Source organism: Atractosteus spatula, chromosome 1 (assembly GCF_055471065.1).
Source record: "Atractosteus spatula isolate fAtrSpa1 chromosome 1, fAtrSpa1.hap1, whole genome shotgun sequence".
Taxonomy (NCBI): domain Eukaryota; kingdom Metazoa; phylum Chordata; class Actinopteri; order Semionotiformes; family Lepisosteidae; genus Atractosteus; species Atractosteus spatula.
The window spans coordinates 46,723,645-46,748,521 of record NC_142706.1 but is presented as its reverse complement, the minus strand read 5'-3'; the positions used below and the strand labels follow the sequence as shown (position 1 = coordinate 46,748,521).

General features: G+C 38.0%; 1 protein-coding gene across 1 annotated transcript in view; it reads right to left on the bottom strand.

Annotated features, from left to right (window-relative positions):
* LOC148840970 (phospholipid-transporting ATPase ABCA1-like) overlaps positions 1 to 24,565 on the bottom strand; it is a 55,457-nt gene extending 30,892 nt beyond the window's left edge. Inside the window, exons 1-9 of the mRNA XM_088936504.1 lie at positions 24,431 to 24,565; positions 20,841 to 20,946; positions 17,990 to 18,083; positions 12,731 to 12,872; positions 11,969 to 12,087; positions 7,629 to 7,750; positions 6,814 to 7,002; positions 4,866 to 4,955; positions 329 to 563 (exon numbers count right to left, since the gene is read on the bottom strand). Coding sequence (XP_088792630.1) covers positions 329 to 563; positions 4,866 to 4,955; positions 6,814 to 7,002; positions 7,629 to 7,750; positions 11,969 to 12,087; positions 12,731 to 12,872; positions 17,990 to 18,083; positions 20,841 to 20,906 — 1,057 coding nt within the window. The 5' untranslated portion in view covers positions 20,907 to 20,946; positions 24,431 to 24,565. The remainder of the gene's footprint in view (positions 1 to 328; positions 564 to 4,865; positions 4,956 to 6,813; positions 7,003 to 7,628; positions 7,751 to 11,968; positions 12,088 to 12,730; positions 12,873 to 17,989; positions 18,084 to 20,840; positions 20,947 to 24,430) is intronic.
* Positions 24,566 to 24,877: the final 312 nt, after the last annotated feature.

Here is a 24,877-nt window from a genome sequence, read left to right as displayed (position 1 = left end):
CAAAAGGGATAGTTTAGTCACTAATATTTTCTACCAACATACACAAAAACTATTTCTGACACAACTGCAGGACTACACTTTCTTTGCCCACCCCAGCCCCCATCCCCAACATCTCTTCTGTCCCCTAGTGCCAGACTCATAAATTATCACCGCTCTCTTGTTTCTAGGCAACTGCTTTCTCTTCCTTCCGCAATTTGTACAACCAAGATAAAAAAAAATCCCAAGAAATCAAAACGACAAAGGAAATCATGACAAAACATGCATGTGGTAGGTTTTTATAACTCAGGTGCTCCCTTTAGAAGCAAGTCCAGAGTCTAGGCCCACTTACTGGAGGAGTTGTCGTAGACGACAGTGTCGTCCTCAGTGCTGTTGTGGCCAAACAGGGCCTTGTAGTTATTGTCTTCGTACCAGTTGAGGGACTTGATCTTGAGGCCTCCACCCTCAGGGTGTCCACACACAATCCTGGACACCGCCTGGTATATGTGACTGGGGGAGCCAGTGGCGTTCTCGGTCAGGAATAAAATTTCATTCCTCAGGTCACTCCAGCTTTTCATGCTGGCAAGCTGCAGAACGTGAAACAGAAAAGACAAGCGCGTGTTACAACAGGTCTCCTTCTCTTCCTATGAAGTCCAGCTTCTTAAAGTTGAATGGTTCCTTCTGGTATGCTTCATGTGACTGCGCTTGCTGTTTTCCCAGGTGTGAGACAAGAGCAATGTTTAGCTTTGATGCTACACTGTGCTTGATCCTTATACCACAAGCTGGAAATTAAAATAACATAAAATACACGGAAAAAATAAAAAACTGTAGTAATTTACATTAATTCCATAACTATGTTTCATTAGGACAAGCCAGTTAGGTCAATTTTTAAAGAATTATCCTGGATGAAATGTGTGGTTTTCACTCTTTGTTTTTTTTCTTACTTAAACACTGTTATGTGACTAAAGTCATTACTTAATAAAGATTTAGATTTTATATACAGCATTAAATAACACACCAACATTATAAATAGCAGAAGGGGAAAGAATGTAAGCAAAGGGACTTCATTTCAATATACCAGCTGGAAAGTTTATCTCCATAATGTGTGAAACCCAGTGAATGTGGAATTTGGGAAATGGGAATGGTGATAAAAGGTATTACACTCGCTGTATAATCTTGTTAGATGCATTGTGTGAGCATAATTTTGCAAAACATAGGCTCTTTGTGTGGCACTTGCCCCATAGTGAACCAAGCTGGGATTTTTTACTTCAAGATGTTCTGAGTAGGAAGAACAACGAAAAAAAACATCTGCAAGAGCTAAAGTTACTATCGGTCATGTTACAAATAAGAGGGAGGGTACAGAAACTGGTGAGTCTCCAGGAGATATGTCTTAAACTGTTGTCCAAAATTGCTAGCTGCTTCAGCACAGGAATTAGTCAGCCACATCAGCACACGGGCTGTCACATGGTATCAATTATCTTTTACACTACAGAGAGACGAGCCAGGGTGAGGTAAAGGGAAGCAGCCACTGCTTCTCGTGCGAACCATACATAGACAAATAAAAAAAGCCCCAAAATTGAGGCCTTGTGTAAAGAAAAGCACACTTTTCTTCACTATTTTGACAGCATCATAAAGCCCCTTACAAGAACTTTCAGAATGGAAACCGTGAAGAATCTGGACTGGTGCAGTAATCTGAGAAGAAGAATATACTCAAGTGCCTCCCCTTCCACAGTAACAGAAAAGGTTACTATAGTTCACCACTGAACCACACTGCAAGTCTGAGTTTTCAAATGAGGAACAAAGGCAGCTTAAGAGTGAGTGGGGGAGGTGTTAGTTGCAGTTTTTAAATAAAAGAACTCTCTTTAAGACGGACGTGCTTCTTCTACGATTCCTTGACAAAGTTGAAACTCTTTTTTGTACTCTCAATACGAGTACATTTTGAGATATCAATTGTTGGCAATCTGTGTTTTTTTTTAGTGAGGACTGACTGTTTTCTAACCTCATGTTTATTTTTCTGCTTATTCAGCTGTTTCTTGGCTGTGCATTCACGTCCCAGTCAGAAACCCTGGTAACTCAAAGTCTCGTGACTGAGTTCAGACCGTAATGTTTCTCTGGTCAGGCCTGCTAAATAACTTACTGGCCTTTGTCTACCTTTGGCACAAACAAATGCCAAAGGGTTCCTAACACTTGTCAGCCATCCAAAGCTGTGACAGCAGATAGACAATAAAGACTAAACATGCACCTCACTTTGGTTTTTAGGCTCATTTTTTCACACTTCAGCCTCACAGTTTCAAAGAGCTTTTGTTCACTCTGCAGCTATTAAATTATTAGAGCTTTAAGCTAAAAGCTAATCCTTCAAAAAATCAAAGGCTCAGGTTTCTTCTTCCTCCACAATGAAGTTCTCACAATTAAACAACATTTTTTTTAAAAAAAGAGGCGATGCCTACTTTGCATTCACACTTTGGAAATTCTGTACAAAAATATGACAAAATTCACATCCACTTTCCTGTGTTCTAGTGCTCGGAAGCAGCGCAAGGCTGGGATGGGATACCAGGTTGCTTCTGCAAGAGGTGAGGTCAAACCAGCAGGTGGCGCTCTGTGTTATGAACCAGACCAGTGGTTCTCAAACTTTTTGGACCAAGTACCACCCCTAATCCAACCAAAGCATCCAAGTACCACCTACAAGTCATCATCTCATAGGAACCCCAGAAATTCTCAATGACCAACATGAGCGCGCGTGCACACACACTCACACATACATATAATAAATATTATAATAATAAACTTTATTTCATATAGCGCCTTTAAAGGTGGCTTTTCAAAGTGTTTTACAGAAAAAAAACAGTAACAACAACTAATAAAAAAGCACCATTTCAGTGAGAGGGGTGAGCCTGTTTAGTCGAGCAAAGCAGATGTGAATTAATTTTTCGAGCCTTGATACAATTCACAATAGAGTCTAACAGATTTTAAATCGTCAGGCATTTTCTTGATGGCAAAGGTCTCGCGGTGGATGTTGCAATCCGTCCATTAATTTCTGGAGCAACCTCTCTAATTCGTGCAACTACACCGTTATGTCGGCTTGTCATTGCTCTAGCACCGTCTGTACAAACTCCGACACATTTTATCCAGTTGATGCCATTCTCTTCGATAAATTCATTCAGAAGCTGAAATATGTGCTCTCCTGTAGTTCCTGTTGGTAGCGGCTTACAAAACAGAAAGTCCTCATGGGACGTACCCTCAAACTCGTATCTAACGTAAACGAGCAAATTGGCCAAATCAACTACAGACTCATCTAATTGCAGTGAAAAACATCTGCTCATCTTAACGCGCTCTATCAGTGTACTTTTGATTTAATCCTTCATTTCAATAATTCTATGAGTGACTGTGTCTTTCAGGGGGAGGGGGGCAGCAGGTCGAGCTGTTTAGCAGCTTTTTCTCCACACATAATACGTGTCAGCTCTTTTGCCAACGGTAAATACGGTTCTTCAAAAATAGTGTGGCTTACCTGCTTTAGCAATCCGCAAGCTTGCATTTTTCCGCGTTTCCGTTTTTATTTCCGTATTTATTTAAAGTTTTTATTTCATGCGCATGGGAGCGAAACACAGAGATGCTCGGTGTATTTTTCTCAAATTAACTTAGAACAGTTCTTAAATATTTTTCTGTTATCCATCACGCTTTCCTGTGCTCACAAGATTACCAGCGTTCGTAGCACGTATTTCTATGCATTCCTGTGTTTACAACTTGGCATTGTTCCAAAATCACGCACATTCTCCTTCCTCCCTATTTGCTGGAGATACAGTAGCTTTTTTAAAATACAATTGGTCACTTGCATCCGTAGCACGCATTCCTATAGAGTGGTATAGAATTACAGAGTATCTCTTGTGTCCACTGAAGCATTAGCACGCACTGTATCGCAGTACGTAGGCTGCGTATTCGACACGTTTAAAATACAAAATATGAAAACCCGTCCAGATTTTTCAGCGCACACGACAGTTCCAGGGTCATTTGGCGTACCACCTGGTGGCACTCCGCGTACCACTGCCGGTACGCGTACCACAGTTTGAGAACCACTGAACCAGACAATCCAAACCAAAGCCCCACTATGGCAACTTGGGTCACTGAGCTGTAGTAAGTGTCTGTCTTCACATCAAATGTTAAACCAAAATGCTGATTGCCTAGTCGTTTAAGATTCCCTGGCACTGTTTGAAAAAGTAGGGGGGTTAAGGCCAGGGTCCTGGCTAAATTCTGCTCGTGAACAATCTTCCCTAATTTGCCATTTCTCTTCCCAATCAACTGTGCAGTGTGGCTATAATGTGCTGCACTTTATGGTGAGATGCAATGGGTCCAACTTTATGTAAAGATTCTTTAGGAAGAAAAACACTATAGAAATGTAATTAATTAAAATGAATTGATAATAATAAAACTAGTTATTCTGAGTTGCAAAATTATTTACTAATCACAAGAGCAACGTTCTCTAAAACATATATCAAAATTAAAAGGGCAAGCAACATTCATTTGCAGCTAACATCAGTACACTAAAGACTATCTGACTATAATTGGTTGGCATCAGTGAATCACTTTTCTCGGGAGTTCAGATATTGACAATATGTCATGAGAACACCGCAAAGACGAAGTTGAAGTCTGAAGATCCATCTAATCAGATTTCAGAAGCTAAACAAGATTGGATATTGTACAGTACCGAACGGGAGACAACTAGGAAAAAATCAGGTTGTTGCTGGACATGATGCTGATGACTGGGAGCAAACTCCTCCTGGTCCATAGTAACAAACCAATGTCCTCAGCTGTCACAACGCTTTCTGACATTAAAACTGGTAGAAATGTGTTACTGGGTTGCCTGATATGCTTCATAGGAAATGTTTCTAACTTACCTCTGCAGCCAATGCTGCCAGACTGTGAAGGAGGTTATCTGTAGCCTCTGAAACCTCCTGAACATTTTGAGGGTCCGTCTTCACCGTTTTCTACAAAAGGTGAAAAGAGGAAAACATCAGAACAGCAGGGAGTGATTCTTGATTAGCTCATGGCTGATGTTCCAGACTTTCTTTCACACCACAGCATTTACAAAGTACAGTAGAGCTGTATTTTGATTATATTGAGGTTGCATTCAAACCAGCTGCACCCAGTTAAATGGGGAGCATTTTCTCCAATTTTTTGTAAGACTGGGTCTGCTTCCTTCCCTCATTCCGCTGCATATACAGATACAGTATTTGTATCTGCATCAGAACACAACTGTTGTAGGACTATCTGAATTCTGACAGACATGGACAAGCTCTCGAAGTGCAACTGTTGTGTCTTTAAAGGGTAATTAAGTTGCATTTAAACACTTCACTTAATAAAAATTCTTAATGGTCCGAGTTTCTTTTAAAGCGCTGCTAAGTTTGTAGGTATTTTAATTTTGTTGTGACAAACCAAATATCAGTATGCATACATTAAGAAAAGTCTAGCTTCTATGACGTAAAACATCAATGCATCACTAGTGCTGTTAACGTTTTCATGATTTTATACATCAAAATGTACAGTGTGTGCATGTCTCTAAAGGAAAATAATAACAGGAAAAAAACTGGTTTACAGCTGTTCTGATTTTTACAGACCTTTAAATACACGCATTGACATTCTCTGCATTCCCTGGAACTAATTTCTAACCTTATCACAGAGTTTATTACACTCCATTGTGTACACTTCAGGTTTTTTTCCCATAAATCTTTGTGGAAGTTTTTGGTATGAATTGTCTGACAAGGATAAATACACATTGCCATAAACTATATAGTTAAGGCTTCTGTATTTTTTAAGCCACTCTTCTTTTCAAGACATTTGATTTGCAATTAACAAAAGAGCTGAGGATTAAACAATTAACATAACATCCCAATTATAATACAGCCACTTTTAATTTCTTCATTATGTTATATTACCCACATATTGTACCAACAGTACTTCACTACATTTGTCTTTATTATTCATAGTTTCCCTTTTCTATTTCTCTACTCAAACTTTTAACCTTTTTGTACTTTTAAGATAATACTGTATCCAGTTTCATTTTTCCACATTTTGTGTGACAAGGTACATTCATGCTTGTTCACACCTCCATGAAACCCACCAGAAAGAGAGGACTCAATGTTCACTACATAACCACCTGGCACAATGATGGGCTTTTAAATATGTGAGATGAAAAAGAAACTTGCCACTATTTATATTAATAGTATTAATTAATATATTATATTAATTATATTAATAATTCCCATTTTTCTGACATTTTGCAGAGTTGTACGTTGTTCCTACATTAAGAGTCTTTACACGGTTAATTTACATCATGGACAACTGTCATCATCTAAAACTGAAAGCACTTCTGTTACAAGCCTGAAGGCTTTTCTTCACACACTTTTGTTTCGAAATGACAACCACACTAAACATTATTAAAGACTCTTCACCTTTACTAAGAACCTCATAGACTGCTAATACTTCCTTGTTAGCTTCAGACTCGCTACATTTCACAGTTTGGCCTAACTTTTTAATTTTCCATTCTTAGCCTAGAGTGACACTTTCACAGACCATTAAACAACTAGAACCTAATGGAGCAGGAAATAACTTGCCTGGTTACACAAGTTCCCAAGTATATTTATGTTTTAGTAAATGCTTTACCATCAATGAAAACATCAGAGAAGCGTCTTTTAGTCGGGAAAAATAAGGGTGAAGTCATAAAAAGTCATACAAGACCATTGATATGTAATTGATAGTGTAACACAAACAGGAAAGAACAGAGCACTGGAATTTACACAAAGACATAGAGCAGGACAGATTTATGTCAAGTGCCGGAACTCTCACCTGTATTGGTTTTAGAAAATCCAGGTTAGACAGGAAGTGCTCTTCAGCCTGGTTGAGCCATTCTTTAGAGGAGGTACAGATGATGTGTTGAGAGAGTGATAACGCTGTATCAGACATGTTGACGAAGTCTCCCAGCTTGGTGGAGTTGCAAAGGTCTCTTAAGTGAACACCAAAACCTCTCATCAGCACCTGAAAAGGCAACAGAAAAAAATGAAGTGAGGATGCAAGAACAGACAGTAAGACACGGCCATTTAAAGAGCTTGAGCAAAAACCTTAAATTCTGGTTCTGAAGAAAGACACTAGTTTCGCCACACTGAGAGGCTGGACTGGGCTTTACTATGGAATATTTGAAGTTTTAAAACTTGAACTTGTTTAATTACTGTTCGAGGAACCACTGGACTTTTAGCCTAAAACACAGGAAAGTGCACAAGCAGCTACAGAATTGGAATCAGAAAACAAATTCTTCAGAAATGGTCATAACCACCACTCACTTATCTTGACAATGGATGAATGAAGTTTGTCTCTTTGGAGACAAAAAGTCAAGTTTGGAAAAAAAGGTAGAATTTTAATTTCTCTTTTTGCCTCCTCCCCCTGGATTTCATTGTTGATTGTGATTGTAGTCAACTGGGTTAACATTTTCAAAAACCTTGATAACATTGGAATACTTCTGTTAACCCCTCGCTCCCCACAAACATGACTTGTGCCCAAACTCTCCTTCAGTACAAAATAAAACTAATCTTCTCAGACTCCTTCATCTTCAGTCCTATGTGTTACAATCTTTCCACTTTGTATTCTATATCAGATTGCAAACGTACTTGCTCCAAGTTCACGCCAGCTTCCACTATCTCTCGGACTGCATATTCAGGGAGTGAGGCATTTCTCTCAAGGAATGTTGACAAGGTCTCATTATCAACGAGGAAGTCTTTCAGCTTGAAACCTGCAACAAAAAATGATGTTAGAATGTGAAGCCCCAATGAAATAAGATCTTTGCACAGAAAGGAAATCTCCTAAACACATTCACACTCCCTGCTGACATAGTGAAAAAAATAATTCACTGCAGTTCCAAGTGAAAAACTGCAGACACTATGAATTGTCACATGTTGTCAGGTAGAACTACAAAATGCCCAGGAAATTGTGAACAACACGACCCCATTTATGTGCCTGCATAAACCTTTCCAATAGGATCTTCACACCCCGCTCTCCGTAGTTCGCCTCAGCTTTTATTTAGAATATAAAGTAACTAATGTGTATCCTCGTTCCATTAAAATGAAAAGGCAGCAGACAATTAATTTAAGAATCAGGTTAAAAAAATGGGCAGATGGAAGGGAGAAACTTCAGGTAATTCAACAGCATGCAGGGTACAAAATAGCAAAACACTGCAATCCTGGAAAAGAAAATTGACTACTTTTTACATTTGGGGAAAAAATGAAATAGCAAGATATTCTTTGTCACGTTAAAAAAAAAAAACATTCCACCGATTTTTGCAAGGTATGTAAAGAATGATAAATATAAAAGTCCATGTTGCTGAAGGGGTATGTACATATTACAAATGTGAAAGGTTGTACATTATTGGCTCCTGGGCAACTTCCCAGTGACACCAAAGGTACAACATATGAACAGTAAGGAGATATGTTCCACTAGGCTCCAAGCAATATGAATGCTAAGCTGCCTGCGAGATTCACTGCAAGGCTTTTGTACTCACTTTGGCAGAACATTCCAGAACAGCCTCAGCCCTGGCTAAACCGAAGGCTGCATTTTTTTACAAGGTTACTACAGGTCATTGCTCTTTAGCCTACCTTAGAACGGCTGCATTTCAGACTGACCACTGCTGCTAATCCCATACTTAAATTCTTTCACCAGTATGTGAAGCTGTGGCTGTCTGGACATTTAAGTTACCATACCATAAGCACAGATGTAAATTTCCTTTCTAAATCTGGCCCTCTTGGTAGTTAGTAACTACTTGATCCAAGGATCACTGGCAGTTTTTTGAAAGAATCTAGTGTTTCAACTTCGAAAAATGGCTAGACAGCCTGTTTCATACTCCCACAACTCTATGGATAAAGATATGCCTCGTGTTTTTGCTTCTGTGGAGTTTCCACTATTGCACTCAGGTTTGGTGTCTTACTCATCATTTAATAATCCCTCACGCACATCTCATCAAACTGAGCTTAAGCCACTTCCAAATTTGACCCAAATTCCATCCACTAGACTTTCTTAAAAAAGGACCAAGGTGGTCCTTGTCCGCCTTGTCCTTGTTGATCTGAAGAAACATGCTGACTTCATGAATACAGTGCACATGAATTTGTGGATGTTTCCTGTTTTTACTCTAGAAATTAACACTCATGAAGTTAAAATGAAATATTTACAAGAGGTTTCTTTTAAACAGAAACAAATGTAAGTTTTAATGTGGAACTCTCTTCACATGTCTGAAACAGGTAATGACACTGTCAGGAACTGCTGTAAAGGAGGTGTGTTGCTTCAGCACAATTCTCATTTAAGCTGCTCTACAATCAACAGCATCATCTCCCTTATTCCCACAGCAGCAACTGCTGAAATGTAGCGTTGTTGAGAACCTATTTTTTTTCAAACCATTTATTCAGACACCCAGGCACTGCCAGGTACTACACCTAGTATGTCTATAACCAGAATAATTGCATCTAAATTGTATGATTTAAGAAATCTTTCAGTGTGCTAAGCCTAATTTACAGTTTTCCTACTGCGCACTTCACATCAGTAATTGACTTTGAAGGTTAACAGATACCTGTAACTCTACCGCTCTCTTGTTGGTAACTGACACAGGAACCTATAGACTCCTAAGAAATATTGGAAAGCTATAAACAATGCACCACCTTCCCACTAAAATAAAAATAAATAAACTCCTGCTGTAACAGAGGGCAATGCATCTAGCGGTTGGAAGGTTAGAATGATATTTTGCTGGGTCCTGTACAAGGGCAATCAGAAGGCAAAACCTTAGGGACCTGCAAACTGATAAAGCAAATCGCACCACTGATGCCCTCCGATAACCTGTGCAGTAAATTCAATATTTAAAGAGTCAGCCAGTGATAGCGCTACAGATGAACACATGAACACAGACGGACTGGATACTGCTGAATCAGGGCTTTCTTTCAAAAAGCCATATACAGTATATATCTATGCACATCTTACATAACTCTTGAAACTGTTATTGTTTCAGTGCCTCTACCTAATGTGATATTCCATTAAATAGATATTATATATGCTGATGCACAGAACTGTTACTACTATTATTTTCCCAGTGCTTTTACCCTATTTTACAATTACATTAGTTATTAGATATTAGATACACAGAATTATTAATCTGATTATTCCACAGTGCCTTTACAGAGTGTGATAAATATGTTACCTTAGCAAAGTATACAGTATGTTATACTGTATATACAGTACTCATACACAACTCGAAACTGGGTAATAATAATAATAATGTTTTTTTAAGTTTTAAAAATCAGTCTGTCCTGGGAAATGCTGTACAATGGCCAATTGCCTCAATTTATTTACTACAAATTAAAATATTTATATATACTTGCACTTTGAAAATTATGTAAATTAAGCTTGTTACATAACTTGGCCAAAATCCACAGTAAATGCTAACATATTCAGAAGCTTCCTATCTATCATGTAAAAAATCTACATGTGGCTCATAACTGGTACAGCACCTTAGTTACTAAGTAACTCCGTTACTTGTGCTTTTGGAGAAATTACCCTTTACTCCTCAGGTATTTGCTCAAATAATCAATCTCTGTACACTGTGTTCAAGGAAAAGTTACAACATTTGCAGTGGGTATTTGGAATGACAAAATCAGCCACTTAGTTTTAAAAAAACCTGATCTACAAGACCTATTTTGTCCCCTATTAGAGAAAAAAATACTTAAAAGAATATATTAATTTAAAAAATATTTTAGATTTCTACTTAAACATAGGGATGTTAGCACTGTTCAGAACCTACTAATATTGTGTACCTTAATTCTGATACAATCAAGGACTCTAAAAATTCTTTACTGAATTATCAGCTTTTAAAAAGTAATTTTCTCCATAAAATATTAAATGAACATACTGCATAGATACAGTATTTAAATCATGATATACTGTAGTAAATTACCATAATCCAAGTATTCATGACTAGAAGGCAGGTGAGATTATATTATATATTGGAGCACAATAGCTCATAACCATATTTCCAGTTACTGTAGATTCATCAGCATAAAATGGATTTTGAAAGACAACGAAATTAGGAGTAAATATAGGCACAACCTCCTTTCAATGTAAGGATTTCAAAATAAATTGTGGAAATTTTGCACTTATGAAGCACCTATATACAGTATCACCTATAAAGCAGCAATCAGAAAATTGTGAAAGTTGAGAAAAAAGAGTTAGTCTCTTCAGAATGCAAACTAAAGAGAACTTCTGCAGCACTCTTAGTTCAGTTAAGATCTGTATCCTGTTATGAAGGGTGTGCTGGAATGCCTTCCTGTAATTTATCTTTGCACTAAATATTCTAGTCACCTCCCTAGCCTGTCTGGAGCTGCTAGACCAGCTTGCTGCCCTGCTAGCAGATGCAGGACTACTAGAGAGCTGATTATGAAAATCCACAATTTATACTGTGTATCCTAATTTCCCCAGTCATCTGAATTCACCTGAGGATGAGCACACAGCCTCACTGAACTGCTTCTGTCTATATGCCATTTAAGCTCAGACACAAAGTGCAGAGAAATCAATGCTTCAGAGAAGCATTGTTCCACATTGAACTGTTTATTTTGGCAGATGTGAAATCATTTATTTCTATTTCAATGTGTTCTTAAAGCTTTGTTTCTAAATGTGTGGCTCCAAGAACTACAGTGTAATCTTAACGTCGCTCAAAATGATATGTGATCTTCTCTATAAAAAACCTGTTGACTGCGGTCAACTATTAAGGTGAGCAAAATGAACACATACTGCCAAGACTACAATTTTGCTGAAGCACTCTGGACACTGTAAATACATGTTACCTTTCTTACAATCCCATGTAGTTGTAGATGAATAGTGCATACAGAACTAGTTCCTAAAACATACCAGACTCGGATCAGTACTTGCACTCTTCTCTCAAAGTATCTCCTAATTGAGGTAAACAGCCTCCATGTACCTGAGTTAGACTTCTGCATGTTCTTCAGGGCTTGAATGAGGTCCTTGAATCCACTCAGGCTTTTGTCATTCTGACTGTACAAGAGGATTTTCTTGGCATCCAAAAACAGGCGAGAGATACTATGGAAAACACAAAAAAGGCAACACAGTGAGAACAGTAAATGAACTGCAAACTTAACTCTGGGTGTCAGGATACCCCGTTGTAATTACAAAAACAATATCTATTTAAAAAATACTTCTACATTGTAACTGTACTTCTTAAATGTCCTCAAGCCTCTGGAACACAAATACTCATTCAGTAGTTTGGTCAGATTTGAATACGTGTGATCCAGAGACAGAATGTATTGGAGGTCGTTTGGTGTAACTGGCCTGGCTGAGGGAATGAGCGAGGGAGCTGCTGAAAGGGTGTATATCAGGTGACGAGAGAGATGCCAGAAAAATGCGCAAAGGGAAGTTTAGGAGGAAGATATGTATACACAGGAAAGCAGAAGTGGATGAGATCAGGATCTGACCTTCCTCCTGAATTTCTGCCAAAAAGCTCCCTTTGGAAGTCAATTTTCAGATAGATATTTTCAAGTTCTACAAACAAATTAATCAGACATTTGTCTTTTCCCATTTCAAAGGACACTTTTTGGACAATCTGATGACATGCACATGGATTGCCCTGATCTCCTTCCATGCTCTGACAAGCTTTAAATGAAAAATTGCCACGTGGCCCCCCGAATTTCGCCAAGCACAGTTGAAAGTTGGCAGACGAACTCACATGGACTTGTTGAAATTGCCCACAACTCCAGGGGATTCTCCTGGCGTAGGGTAGCGGAAACAGGGATTGTTGGCATTGCAGATGATCCCTTGAACCCATGGCAGCGTCCCAGCAGAGGGCATAGCTTTGTTTGGAAAGTGACCTACAAAAAACGAAGCAGAGCACAAACCTGAACAACCTGTCTACATGAATACAGAACCCCGCGATACTCAAGACTGCACTTATACATAGTACAATATTGACAGAGCTTCTTACCACAATGGTTTTCTCTTTTACCTACAAGTAAGAAAAGCATTAGGAACTACCAATACTGTACATATCAGTGTTATGACTGCAAGGCCTCTAGGTTACTGTTCCAGGCTTTATAAATCAAAAAGAGATTTGTCAATTGTAATTCTCTTTATTTCAAAGATCCAGGACCTGTCTGCATCATTTTATCGCTCTAGTCAGAAAAACACATATTTTGTCGTTTTGTGATAATAATGCTAGAAATGTGCAGGTTTTTGTTGGTCCCAAAATATTTTTTATGGACAATAGAGGGAGGAAGCCTTAGGGTTGAATATTATTCTATCTGTATAAATCTCTATAGAGTTAGTTATTAGATATTTAGGTAATATTCTATAGGTATTTAGAAATTATTCAGAAATCGCAGTGGTCCTTAATTACAAACTCTCAAGAAAGTGAATGAAAATATATAACCTAATTAGAGAGTAATAAATAAATAAGCATGCTGAAAATTGCATACATTGTAACAAAATGTGATCTTCACACAGCAAGAATTAGCTTGCTAATGCACGTGCAGTTACAAACCATCACACTTATTACAAAGATTCGTTTCCATCTTTTGCACTTCTCCTGTTATTCAGCTCTGACTCATTGCTTATCCTACATCTTATACATTGTCTTCAATTCCCCATTGCTCTTCCGGCTTAAGCTGCTTGTTATTTTCTGAGCTGAAAAGCCAGTCCAAAACTGAAGGGCTGTTTGCAAGGTCTGCCTGAAGCAGAATGAGAGGAAGCGCAGGACAACTTCTCCTGCTGCTACGTTCCGATGTGCTTTTCCGACACAGTGTCTGGGAATCGGCTTCAAAAACTTTCTCAACCAGCTGTCTTTTCTACAGCGTCAGTTTCAAACCAGAAAGATACAATTTCTGCACAGAAAGCAGAAGTGAACTCCGAACAACTCATGTCACATGACAGCTTGAAATTAAATAGGATAGAGGCATAATATACCATTAGTCACTCAGTTGTGCTTGTTTTTTTTTAATTTAGACAGAGATTAAATTAATAGATTTCTGTGAGATATCTTACTCAAGACTATAGTTAATTGTCAATAACACTTTATTGTTGGGCTTTCACTAAAAAGCTGTGAAAAGGGAGCTATAAACCTCTCTTAAGGCTTTTGGACATACAGATTCATAAAAGATCAGAATGTTTTTTTCAAGATTAATATCACAGAAATGTCCTTTGATTTTTTCTTCTTTGAAAACACTCTGTAAAATTTGTCAACTTTATCAAGTTGACAAATTCCATTGATTATCCATGGGTATGCAGCTAAATAGACTGACGTAAAAAAAAAGTTGAATTTCTACTGAAGTGGATATAACTTGGCAGAACAAATATCGTCCAAAATAATATGTTTTAATAAAATCACTCCAAAATGGTTGTCTCAGCATAGAACATGACCCTTGCACTAGGCTGCTTTCCTTCTCAAACCCTGCAATCATTTGTATGACAAGTCAAAAAGCAGCACTATTATCAGTTAACTTTAGACTGCCAGTTATGCTGTGCTCAATAAGACTGATAAGATAAATCATTTAGCCAGGAGTTTGCAGATTTTACCTCATAAAAGACAAAGATATCTGTCTTTGGCTAAGAAAGATAAACATGTAATCTGCAGCTCATTACTAAAGCTTCATAAAATATAAACGTGTGTCGGGGCGTTCTCTGGTCTAAGGCACCTTCTACAGTATATGAAGCTTGCATGATATCCCCACAACTGAGTGCTTTCTTCTGATGCTCCTGTTTCTTCCCACCTTCTAAATAAGCGCTTGCTCGGTCAACTGGTGTGTCTAAATTGTCCATGTGTGTATAAACAGTATGTGTATATAAAGGCTCTAAAAAAGATGAGGTTAAGAATAAGGAGCTTTCTCATTATAGATGGACGTACATTCAGTTAACATGCTAATGCCAAATATTTTGGCCAAAAGCCATAAAAAACCACACCATGATAAACAGATGTTTCTTTCATGCAGCCAAAGAATCAACATATCCAAGACACACCAGGCAGTGAAGAAAGTCATCTTCTTTGTCCCAGACGATTGAAAAAAATTAAAAGGTCTGTGTGCGTCAATTTATGGCATAAAGAAGATTTGAAAACACTGAAATCAGTTCAAGGATACACGCATGAAGAGAACAGAGTAGGTATTTTGCACAAAGAACAACCTCATCCCAGCTCACGAGACCTGTTTGTCTGAGAGACAAACAAGTTGCAACATGTCCATATTCACATGTCAGCTTCACAACAGATTACATAAATCCTGTCTTACTTCTAAACTAGGATTTTAAGCAGAACCACTGAACAATGTACTAGTTTGTGTATCACTTTCCCTTTGCATGAGGAATGGTGAATGGCTTGAATGAATCTGAATTTGGGATGCCTTTCATCACCCAATGTTCTTCATGATAATGGAAGGTAAATATTGTACATCAGACATGGACAAAGAGGAAGAACACACATGCTACCTGCAGGTGTGATAGTCATGGTTCCACGCAGGGTCGTGCCCCCCCGCCGCCCGTTCCGTCCCCCACACCTAGGGCCAGAACCCGGGTCTCCGGCGTAACGCAACAGGGCACCAACCGCGTGAGCTAAAGGAGACCTCCCTCAGCCCAGGCAGCTGAGGTCCCTGCTACGCGCAGTGAGGGCGCTGACATCACCACACTAGCTCCGCTACACAGGGTCAGTATTAAACTGGCTTTGTGACAAGATGATTCACCTGTCGGACTTGTAAATTCAGTCTTTAACTGAAGATAATCCTTCATTTCAAAGAATATGTTCTCTTCAATGGGCCACAGGCACTAAAGCCAGCATCGGTTCCACACGCACAGTAAGCTACAACCTGCTACTACAAGACCTTTCTTTGAACAAACGTCTCAGAACTTAGATCTAAATCTCCTACATTTTTTGTATTTTTTATGATTTCATAAAACAATTTGCTTCTGAATGCTTTTAGTTAGCTCCCATCCTTTTATAAAATAGACTATTCGCATCCCTTCTAAACATGTTCAGTATCAATATCAGTATTGATATTTTACTGCACAACTTTGTATTTCATTAAGAGGACACAGAACTGATCACAGTATGACTGCACTCTCACAAAGTACTGTTGCTTTTGTTGCCCCCTAAGCACATTTTAAAGTTTTACTACCATTGTCAATTCATTTTCTACATTCCAATTAAATAGCCTTCATAAAACTTTTCAAGTGAATAATATTCACCACTTTGTGTGAATGACTGTTTTTCCCAACTCTTGTGTCTGTAATGCCAAAGGAAGGAGCTCACATTACCAGTCACAGTGAAAACCACTGTGGAAGACAGGTATATTTTTCAACTTAGAGATTATTACAAGGATACAGGATAATTACATATAACCGGTGATTAAAATTTAAGGGTGCTTACGTATAATCAGTGATTAAAACCTTGTTACCAAAACTGTGAACCTGTGGTGGTAAGACTACTGCATTTACTGTATTTATTTCGGCACACATCCAGGCAGACCCGTTACGTGATCCCTTGGCTGTAAGTGCTGTGGCCTTGTATTATAATGAATGAGAAAAAAACTGTGGTAACTGGACTTTTCTCTAACCCTAGCAGGATTGTTTGTTTTATACAGAAAATGGAACACTGGTCTGTCGTCACGATTTTAGCTTCTGGGTGGTAAAGGTTGGTGCTTTCTGAGAATGTCATCCCAAATGCGTGTCTTGATAACAGCAGCTGTAACTGGGGCATCCTGACCTGTTACAAAAGTCCACCTGATAGACGTTTATGAACAGCATCAGCCTCTCCAACACCACAGATTGCAATTACTTCCAGCCAACTTGAACTAACAGATAAGGAAGGCAATTAAAATCATAAAATCATTACAAATAACACTCCTGGAAAAGGCAAGTGAGACTTAATCGGGGATTCCTGCTCGCAGTCAAATTTTACATAAATGCTGATTGTGTATTCTGGCAATGGCTCGAGATTTTTACCATTTTGCACAAGGTGCTCATAAGGTGCAAATCTAACAGGAGATAACATAGGTGTCGAAAAAGAGACCATGAATCCATGTTTTTCTTTTACTTTACAAAAGATTTGGAATGTGTTGGATTATGGGGGCAGAATAAATGGAAAAAACAGTGAGCCAGACTAAAATCTTAGAAAACGTTCCTATCATTCTCTTTCCTCTGGGCAGGTTTTCCGGATTTTGGCCTGTTGCCTTCGAAAAATAATAGAACCTTCCTCAATAAAGTATAAAAAAAACGTATTCTTGCATTGCTTAAAGATTTTATTCATACCACAGGCAGATAATAACACAGTGAAAACTTTTAAACAGAAAAGACCCATTTGTAATATTTTTGCTCTGGAATCTAAGACCCAGACATTACTAGTGAAATAGTTCACTAGAGCTCTACATATAGTATCTACAGCAGAAAAAACTAAAGAAATACGCTGGCCATCTGAAATACATCATTCCCAGCATTTAAACAAAATTTTAAAAGAAAAAAACATATGAGTCTAGAACATTTTTATGAATGCATGCACCATTTTACAGTGAGAATACATACGCTAACTTTTATTTACGGGATCATATAGAGTGTAGCCAACCATCGGGGAGTGAAGACAAAATACTTGTATTTTCTTATTAAACTTAAGGCAGGTGGGAACCTCCTGCTCTAAGAGCTACACCATCTCACAAGACCAGCTCTTATCCTGGTTTCTGTTGTGTGAAGTGAACAAGAGGGCACATGCCCGTCCAACACAGTTATTACTCTCATACCAAAAAACACAGAAACATCTTAAGTTTTTTACCCTTCTTAATTTATTTTTGTCTCGCACGGTCATAGGCGTTATGGTGATCTAAAAAAGGTCAAACTGAAGTGCAGCTGAGACTAGTGTGGCTTGGGAACTGCAGTTATGAGAGTATCAGTCCAATGGTGTTTGCCATGACCTTGCTAGTGTCGCTAGCGTTGTCCATAAAGGATCTTCTGTACTTACATTCATGTTGCTCATACGGAGGGTACGACAGCCTCACAGATATCAAGATGAAAAAGATGAAGAGCGGCCAGGCTATCTCGATCAGAAGCTGGAGCTGAGAACAAAACAAGAGAGATCAACACTGTAAAGCTGCAGAGCATAATACTGGCTTTTTTTCACAAGCCTCAGTGAAAAAAGTCTGAGTTTCAGTCGTAGGCTTTGTTTGAACAATTAAAAAGCTTTCAAGAGCTGATGATGTCAATCATTGGTCAGCTACGGCACAGTTTTCCAATGTCACACATTTAAGAAGAAAATTACCAATGACTCAATTTGCTCTTTTTTATCAGAGGCATTTGTTAACAATGCATGCCAGAGTCTTTAACAACAAATAATCATGATCCATGTCTTAAAACAAATCTAAAGCACACAAATTAAGCAATAGTTTAATTTGGTCAAATATGGCCAGCTACTAGCACATCACTGGTGAGAGGCTGGTTTCAAAAGATGTGAGCTCTGATGTGAATCACCTCACTTCACGACCATGGGAAAGTCCGCAGGCCCTTATGCATTTAGAAATGTGAAAATGGTTTGAATTTGTTCATTAGCTGCATCTCCTTGTCAGGCAATAACATCGGTCCACCACAAGCAAGCAGAAAGAAAGCAAGGCCAGCTTCACCGGTTTTGTGAAAAGGCCAATCATTTGATGTTCTCAAAAGGATTTTTTAGCCACAAACTGCTTCTACAATGTTAATCGAACTTTCATTACTTAATCATAACAAGAAATGTTGCCTGAAAATTTTTCATATTATTTTGTAAAAGATGCCCAATATTATAAAGCACGGAAATGAGTTGATTACATACAGAAAATCTGAGAAACTATGGTTTTAAAATTAAACTTCATTTTAATCATATTCACTTTCAGGATTATATATGTGTACGGTACTTTATTTCATATAGTGTCAAGTAGCTTTCCATTTCTTGCACTTCTATATAATTTTGAGACACTATCAAGAATAACATCTTGAATTTCCTGGGTGTAGTACAAAGTACTTCCTAGTGCGAGGCTCTTATTCTAAAAAGCAAACAAACTGTAGTTTTTAATGAAACATCATTAAAATAAAACGTTCTGTAGCTTGAGGGAATGATACAAGTGGTTCCGTAACCTCACTCCAGAAAATAGAAAATCTGGTTAAAAATTTAAATATTTACAGGTGATTAAGGCTGTCCAGACCGTAATTGCTTATAATGGCTGCAGCTCTGTAACTGGGCGTTTCAGCTCCAGTCAGAGCTGGTTCACTTGTGCGATGGTATGTAATCAGTATCACACAATGAAATTGCAATTCAGCTAATGCGAGAGTTTAGGAAACTGAAAATTTTGTTTTACTGTTATAGATGCTGGCAAATCAATGCTCAATACATTTTATGTTAAAAATATTTTTTCAGTATTATCTGATTTATTTCTTCAGTATTATCTGCAATTATCAGGGCTACTTGAATAAATGAAGACTCTAACATTTAAACTACTTCCCAGAATAATGTTTGCTTTCAACAGACATTTCCTAAAAACAGGAAAGAGAACCGTGCGGGTGAAATACTGGTAATATCACTCCATGTTTTCTCTATCTTCCTTTGCCCCGAGCTGCCTTTTTTCATTTGCATGTTCTCTGAAGTGCATAGTGAAAACAAATGGTCAGACACAAAGAAAAACTTTGGATCTATTGAAACAAGATTTTATCCCATTTCACCTTTCCTGGCTAACCTAACTGTAAACTGTGAGTACTTGATTTAGCCAGGGATGTGCCATCTGAGCTATACTGTAGCACGCGTAGCTGTGTTATCTAACACAATTCACAGCTATTTGTTCATGCAGAACTCATTTTCTTACAGCTTCTACATTGCACTGCTGCTCAAGCTTGAGAAACAGACATTGCAAAGATCTTGCCTTTTGTGTGTCATCTCTGCCAGAAGACAGTAGCTGAAAAACTGGCTCTCCTCACAGCGAAACACAGTCCTTATTGTCCCAAGCCACAGAATTAACGTCTCAAAGAGGCACTTCAAATTCAAGCATTTCAACCCAATGCCTGAACTTTAAATCAGCACTGGCGAGATCAATACAAATTTTAAGAATCCCTTTTTTAAAAGCAGTACTTTCACAATACAATTTGGAAGACAGCCTAAAGTTGCCCAATTTTAAAAACTGTAATCATTCAACTTTCAGAATGTCCTCTTTTTCAAAGAATATTCAAAACTAAGTTACACAATTGAGTCTGTTTTCCATTTAAAAGAACTGATACTTGTTTTTCATAAAAAATACGTTTTTATCTTCCTCCATGTTAAATAAACTCATAACCAAGCCTTTTATTATTGTCTGAAGCTTAAAATTCTTCCTTCAGAAAACAGTTGTTTCAATGTACACTGAATGTGATCAAATATCTAAAACTCTAAATATGCAAATCATAGGCCCACTAATTACAGTTAAAGCACACAACTGGGTTCAAATGGGCCTTTTTTGCATTACAGACTGCAGAAGGCTGTGCAAGAAAAGATGATTGTGTGCCCTGCCAGCGTAGCATGAAATATATTTTATTCACTCCTACAGTATGCTACAGTATGTGGGCTATTCCTCTCGGTGTGCTTGATTTTCAATTTTCTTAACCCTGCTGCACTTGTAAATGTGCCGCCTTTTCTCTCCATCTGCTTCTTCTTTGCTTTTCTCTCGTGTCAAAACAGAATACTCACTCCTGCAGGAAGACCAGGAATTGTGATGGCATGACATGATCTCATCATCATACACGGTAATAGCTATGAGCAGTAGGTTCCAAGCACACACAAGCAAGGAAAATGATTACAGGGCCAGATAAGACAGTCTTACTGTTTGCCTTCTTCTGTAGGTGAAGTTCTTCCACAGGAGCAAACCCAGCTGAGTAAAGACGGACATCTTTCCTCAGGAGTTCCAGCTCACAGACTCCGGCGCTCGACTGAAAGCAAGCACAGGGGAACGAAGCTATAGAGAATGAAATCCGGCCAACACATAGTTCAAAGGTTCTGATCAAAGTGCTCTCAGTTATCTGATATTGCCGCAACTGCACCAATTATGAAGGACCTGCTACCAAAAGAGAAGGAATTGAGGGGAGCTGAAAAAGTTCTAAAAGTGAATTTGGCATTCCGAAACCGAGGCGATCTCTTCTTTATCAAATGAATAGCCACAGCCTTACTGTAAGTAAAACATACATATACAAATTCAAGAATTGTGTCTCAGAATAAAAATTGGGGATTTCTCTTACAGTCGGCGAACCTATTAAAACTTAATAAGCAAACTTACTAAGGTACATAATTCACAGAACAAACATGGAATAAGAAGGGTTTTCTTCGCTTTGTTCACGAGCAGCATTTTGATATCTTAATGTCATCAGAATTTAGCTATTATGAGTTTTGGAATAGATTTCGAACACTATACACGAAAGTCTTTAAGTACCTCTATGCATTTCAGACATATTTACTATAGAGAGTTTGCAATAAAGGTGAAGGGGGGTCTTCATAAAAAGAATTTCATTTACAACTTCTACTGTTATTGCTAATCCCTCTATTTTGGTTTCATAAGTGAACTTGATCCTGCCTTGCACCCATTGCTTGCTGGGATAGTCTCCAAGTGATCCTGAATTGGATAAAGCACAAATTGGAAGGATGGACATGAACTTGAGCTTTTTTACTAACAATACAAAAGTCTAAATCGTTTATATAAATGAACAATAACAGAGGTCCTTGTACAGACCCCAGCTGTACTGCACTAATGACTGCACCCCAATTTGAGTATTCATCCCTTATTTGCGATCTCTGCTAAACTATTAGTCTTCTGTGAGGAACTTTATCAGAAGCCTTCTGAAAACCTAAATATACCATTCACTAGTATTGTATACTCTATACAAAATAGTGTTGTTGCTCGCTACAACAACTCTTAACATGTTTATTAAGCAAGGCCTTCATTTTCTAAATCCACATTGACTTCCAGTAGGACTGTACTGATATACTAACAATCCTCTGTTCATCTGCTAATTATAGTTTCCATTACATTATGTGTACAGTAACAGAGGTGAGACTTTTTGGCCTATAATTAGGCTACTTTGCTTAGTTCTGTCACCCTTTTATGGATTGGTGCCACACTATTATTCTCAATATCTCTCTAAGGCCATTCTGTACAGTAAATTAACTCAATGTTTCACTTGATTAAGAAAGTGACAATTTAAAATTGCAAACATAGACTGGAACAATCAGGATTTTAATTAAAAAAATATTTTCAGTCTTTTATTAAGTGTACATCTGATTCCTGACCACCTAACTTGTACAAATAGAGGGTTTATAAAAGTCAGGGCAATCTGCTACAGTTTTTATGAAGAAAAGTAGTGGAAATGTTCAATAAATTAGGAAACTTTGCGTGTAGCTTATATTTAAGCACATATTCAAACTTTATACAGTATATTCAAGGTTTACTTCACTACCAAAGAGAAAGAGATGCACTACAGTATTCTTAATCTAAAAGTTGCCTACTTACTGTTCCATCAAAAGATCTCTACTTATTGTGCTACAGAAGTTAAACCTCAAAACCTTTCTTCATTTTGAAATATGGACATTCTGCAAGTCCTCGGATAACCAGTAAACACTGAGCACAGTTGATTAACTATAGCCCTAAGTTCTTACATAAACAGAAATACATACAAAAAGAAATACTATTAATTGTTCTTCCACAGACCCATCCATTGTCTAACTGCCTCATCCAATTCAGGGCTGCAGAGGAGCCGGAGCCAGAGCCTACACCAGCAAGCAACAGGTGCAAGGCAGGGTACCCCCTGGACAGGAGACCAATCCACTGCAGGGTAAACGGACACGCTTCCCAGTTTCCCAGAAGTTAATCAACCTACCAGTATGTCTTTGGACCGTGGGAGGAAACAGGAGTACCCAGAAGGAACATACAAACTCTGTGCAGATAGCTGCCCAAGTTCATAATCGAACCCAGGGCCCCAGTACTGTAAGGCCACAATGCTAATCACTGCACCACTGTTGCCATCCCTTAATTGTGCTCCTTTATTGAAAATGGCCCATTGATGAGAACCAGAAATAATATGAAATTGATCAAAAGAGAAACAGAATTTGCTTAACTTCAGTTAATATCATGTTTTATTTTTGTTCAAACAGCACTAAGATACAATTAACTTTAATTTTAATTTTAATTTACCCCCCCCCCTCCCAAATTGAAGTTAATCGAATTACCTGTTAAAATACTTTTTGCGCTGTTGTATTAATTAAAAGAATATTGATACATATCGGAAAACTACTGTGTACTGTTCTGAGATTTCAGTTGTATATCCATCCATTTTATCGTCCGTTGGTACTGTTGAGGGTAACGCGATCACGGAACATCGCTGCATAATCTGCAACCACGTTTTGTGAAAATGAGTATGTCTATAGCGCCCCTAGCGTCGCAAAAAACAACTATTTTACTCTTTCATATTTAGAGGTATTTCTTGTTTATCTCAATTAGAATGACAGCTTTGGCTCCGTTATTTTATATATGTTTTTGCTTAATCGTGGTTTGTTTGTTTTTAATCGTATATTGCTTTTCATCGAATTATAATAAATCGATTTGCTTTTACATGAAATCAATAAAATTCAGTTAATCTTTCATGCGTTCAGTACCGTATCCGTGGTGCAAACAATCGTTTTTCCAAAAAAAAAATTACCTCACCATTTTGCACTTATTATCCCTAGTGCTAAAATTTCAAATCCCTAAAACCAGATTTCCACACAAGATTTCCCTCAGGCACTTGTATATTTGTTTTCTTCATTTTCGGTAAAACAATAAAAACAAAAGGAAATAAACATCACAAGGCTAGTGGAGATCGGTATTTATCGTACTTTTTCGTGTTTCTAAATTAACATCGCGGAAAAAAAAGTCTTGCTTAAGAACTCGCATCAGCTGTGTTTCACAGCAGAGAGGTTACTGTCGGTCATTTCTCTACAGTGCTGCTAGTCTCCGATAGCGGCAGATGCGTGGCTATGAAAAAAGAACACTACAAAGTGTCCCGTCAAAAACACTTCCTAACAAAGGCGACCACTTTTAGCAATATAACAAAACAGGGCTACTTTCGCAAAGACAGAGAAATTTAACACGTAAAGATTGTTAATTGACGATCACCAATGGATAAAATTATTAGCAAAAAGAAAAACCTTTGTATCTAAAACAAAGAAAAGACAGCTCATCGTTTCTTCTGAATATAATGTAATTTTGCATTCACATTTTCAAAAGACAAGAATGTGGATTGTACTGAAACACCGATACAAACGTGGGATTACAAATATGCCGTCATAAAAATAAAAGTTAGAGCTAAACTTTTGATACAGTACATGCCATAACATGCCAAAGCCACAAATGACATAACGATTTTTTTTAAAAAAATCGACACTTACCTATTATCTCGCGCAGTCTTTATGTGTCTTTATGCATAAATGCTAAATCCTTTAAAGTAAACGAAGCAAAAGATTCCTTTTTGTTGTATCTTCTCTCTGCGCTGTGAACCGTGCGGTCTCGGTCTGTGAAACTGCCGTTTTTAACCTTTAGCTGTTTTTATAGCGCTCTCTGTACACTGCGCTGAGGAGGCAGGGTTACTCTCGGTCGAGTAGATCCGAGTCTCCGCTGTGTTTGTGTGGCTCAGTCATTGCAAGCGAAGCACGTGTAGAGTCAAAACAGCTCTTAAAAGGGCTACCCTGCCATTGTGTTTTGTCCTACCGCCCTCCAACGCGACAAATAAAGAAAAACGATTCGTTTCGCAAGAGAAAATTAAGCTGTGAACGCTCAAATGTGAGTTTTATTCCTTACAATCAAAGAGGTCCCAAATGAAAATGAAGAATACCAGC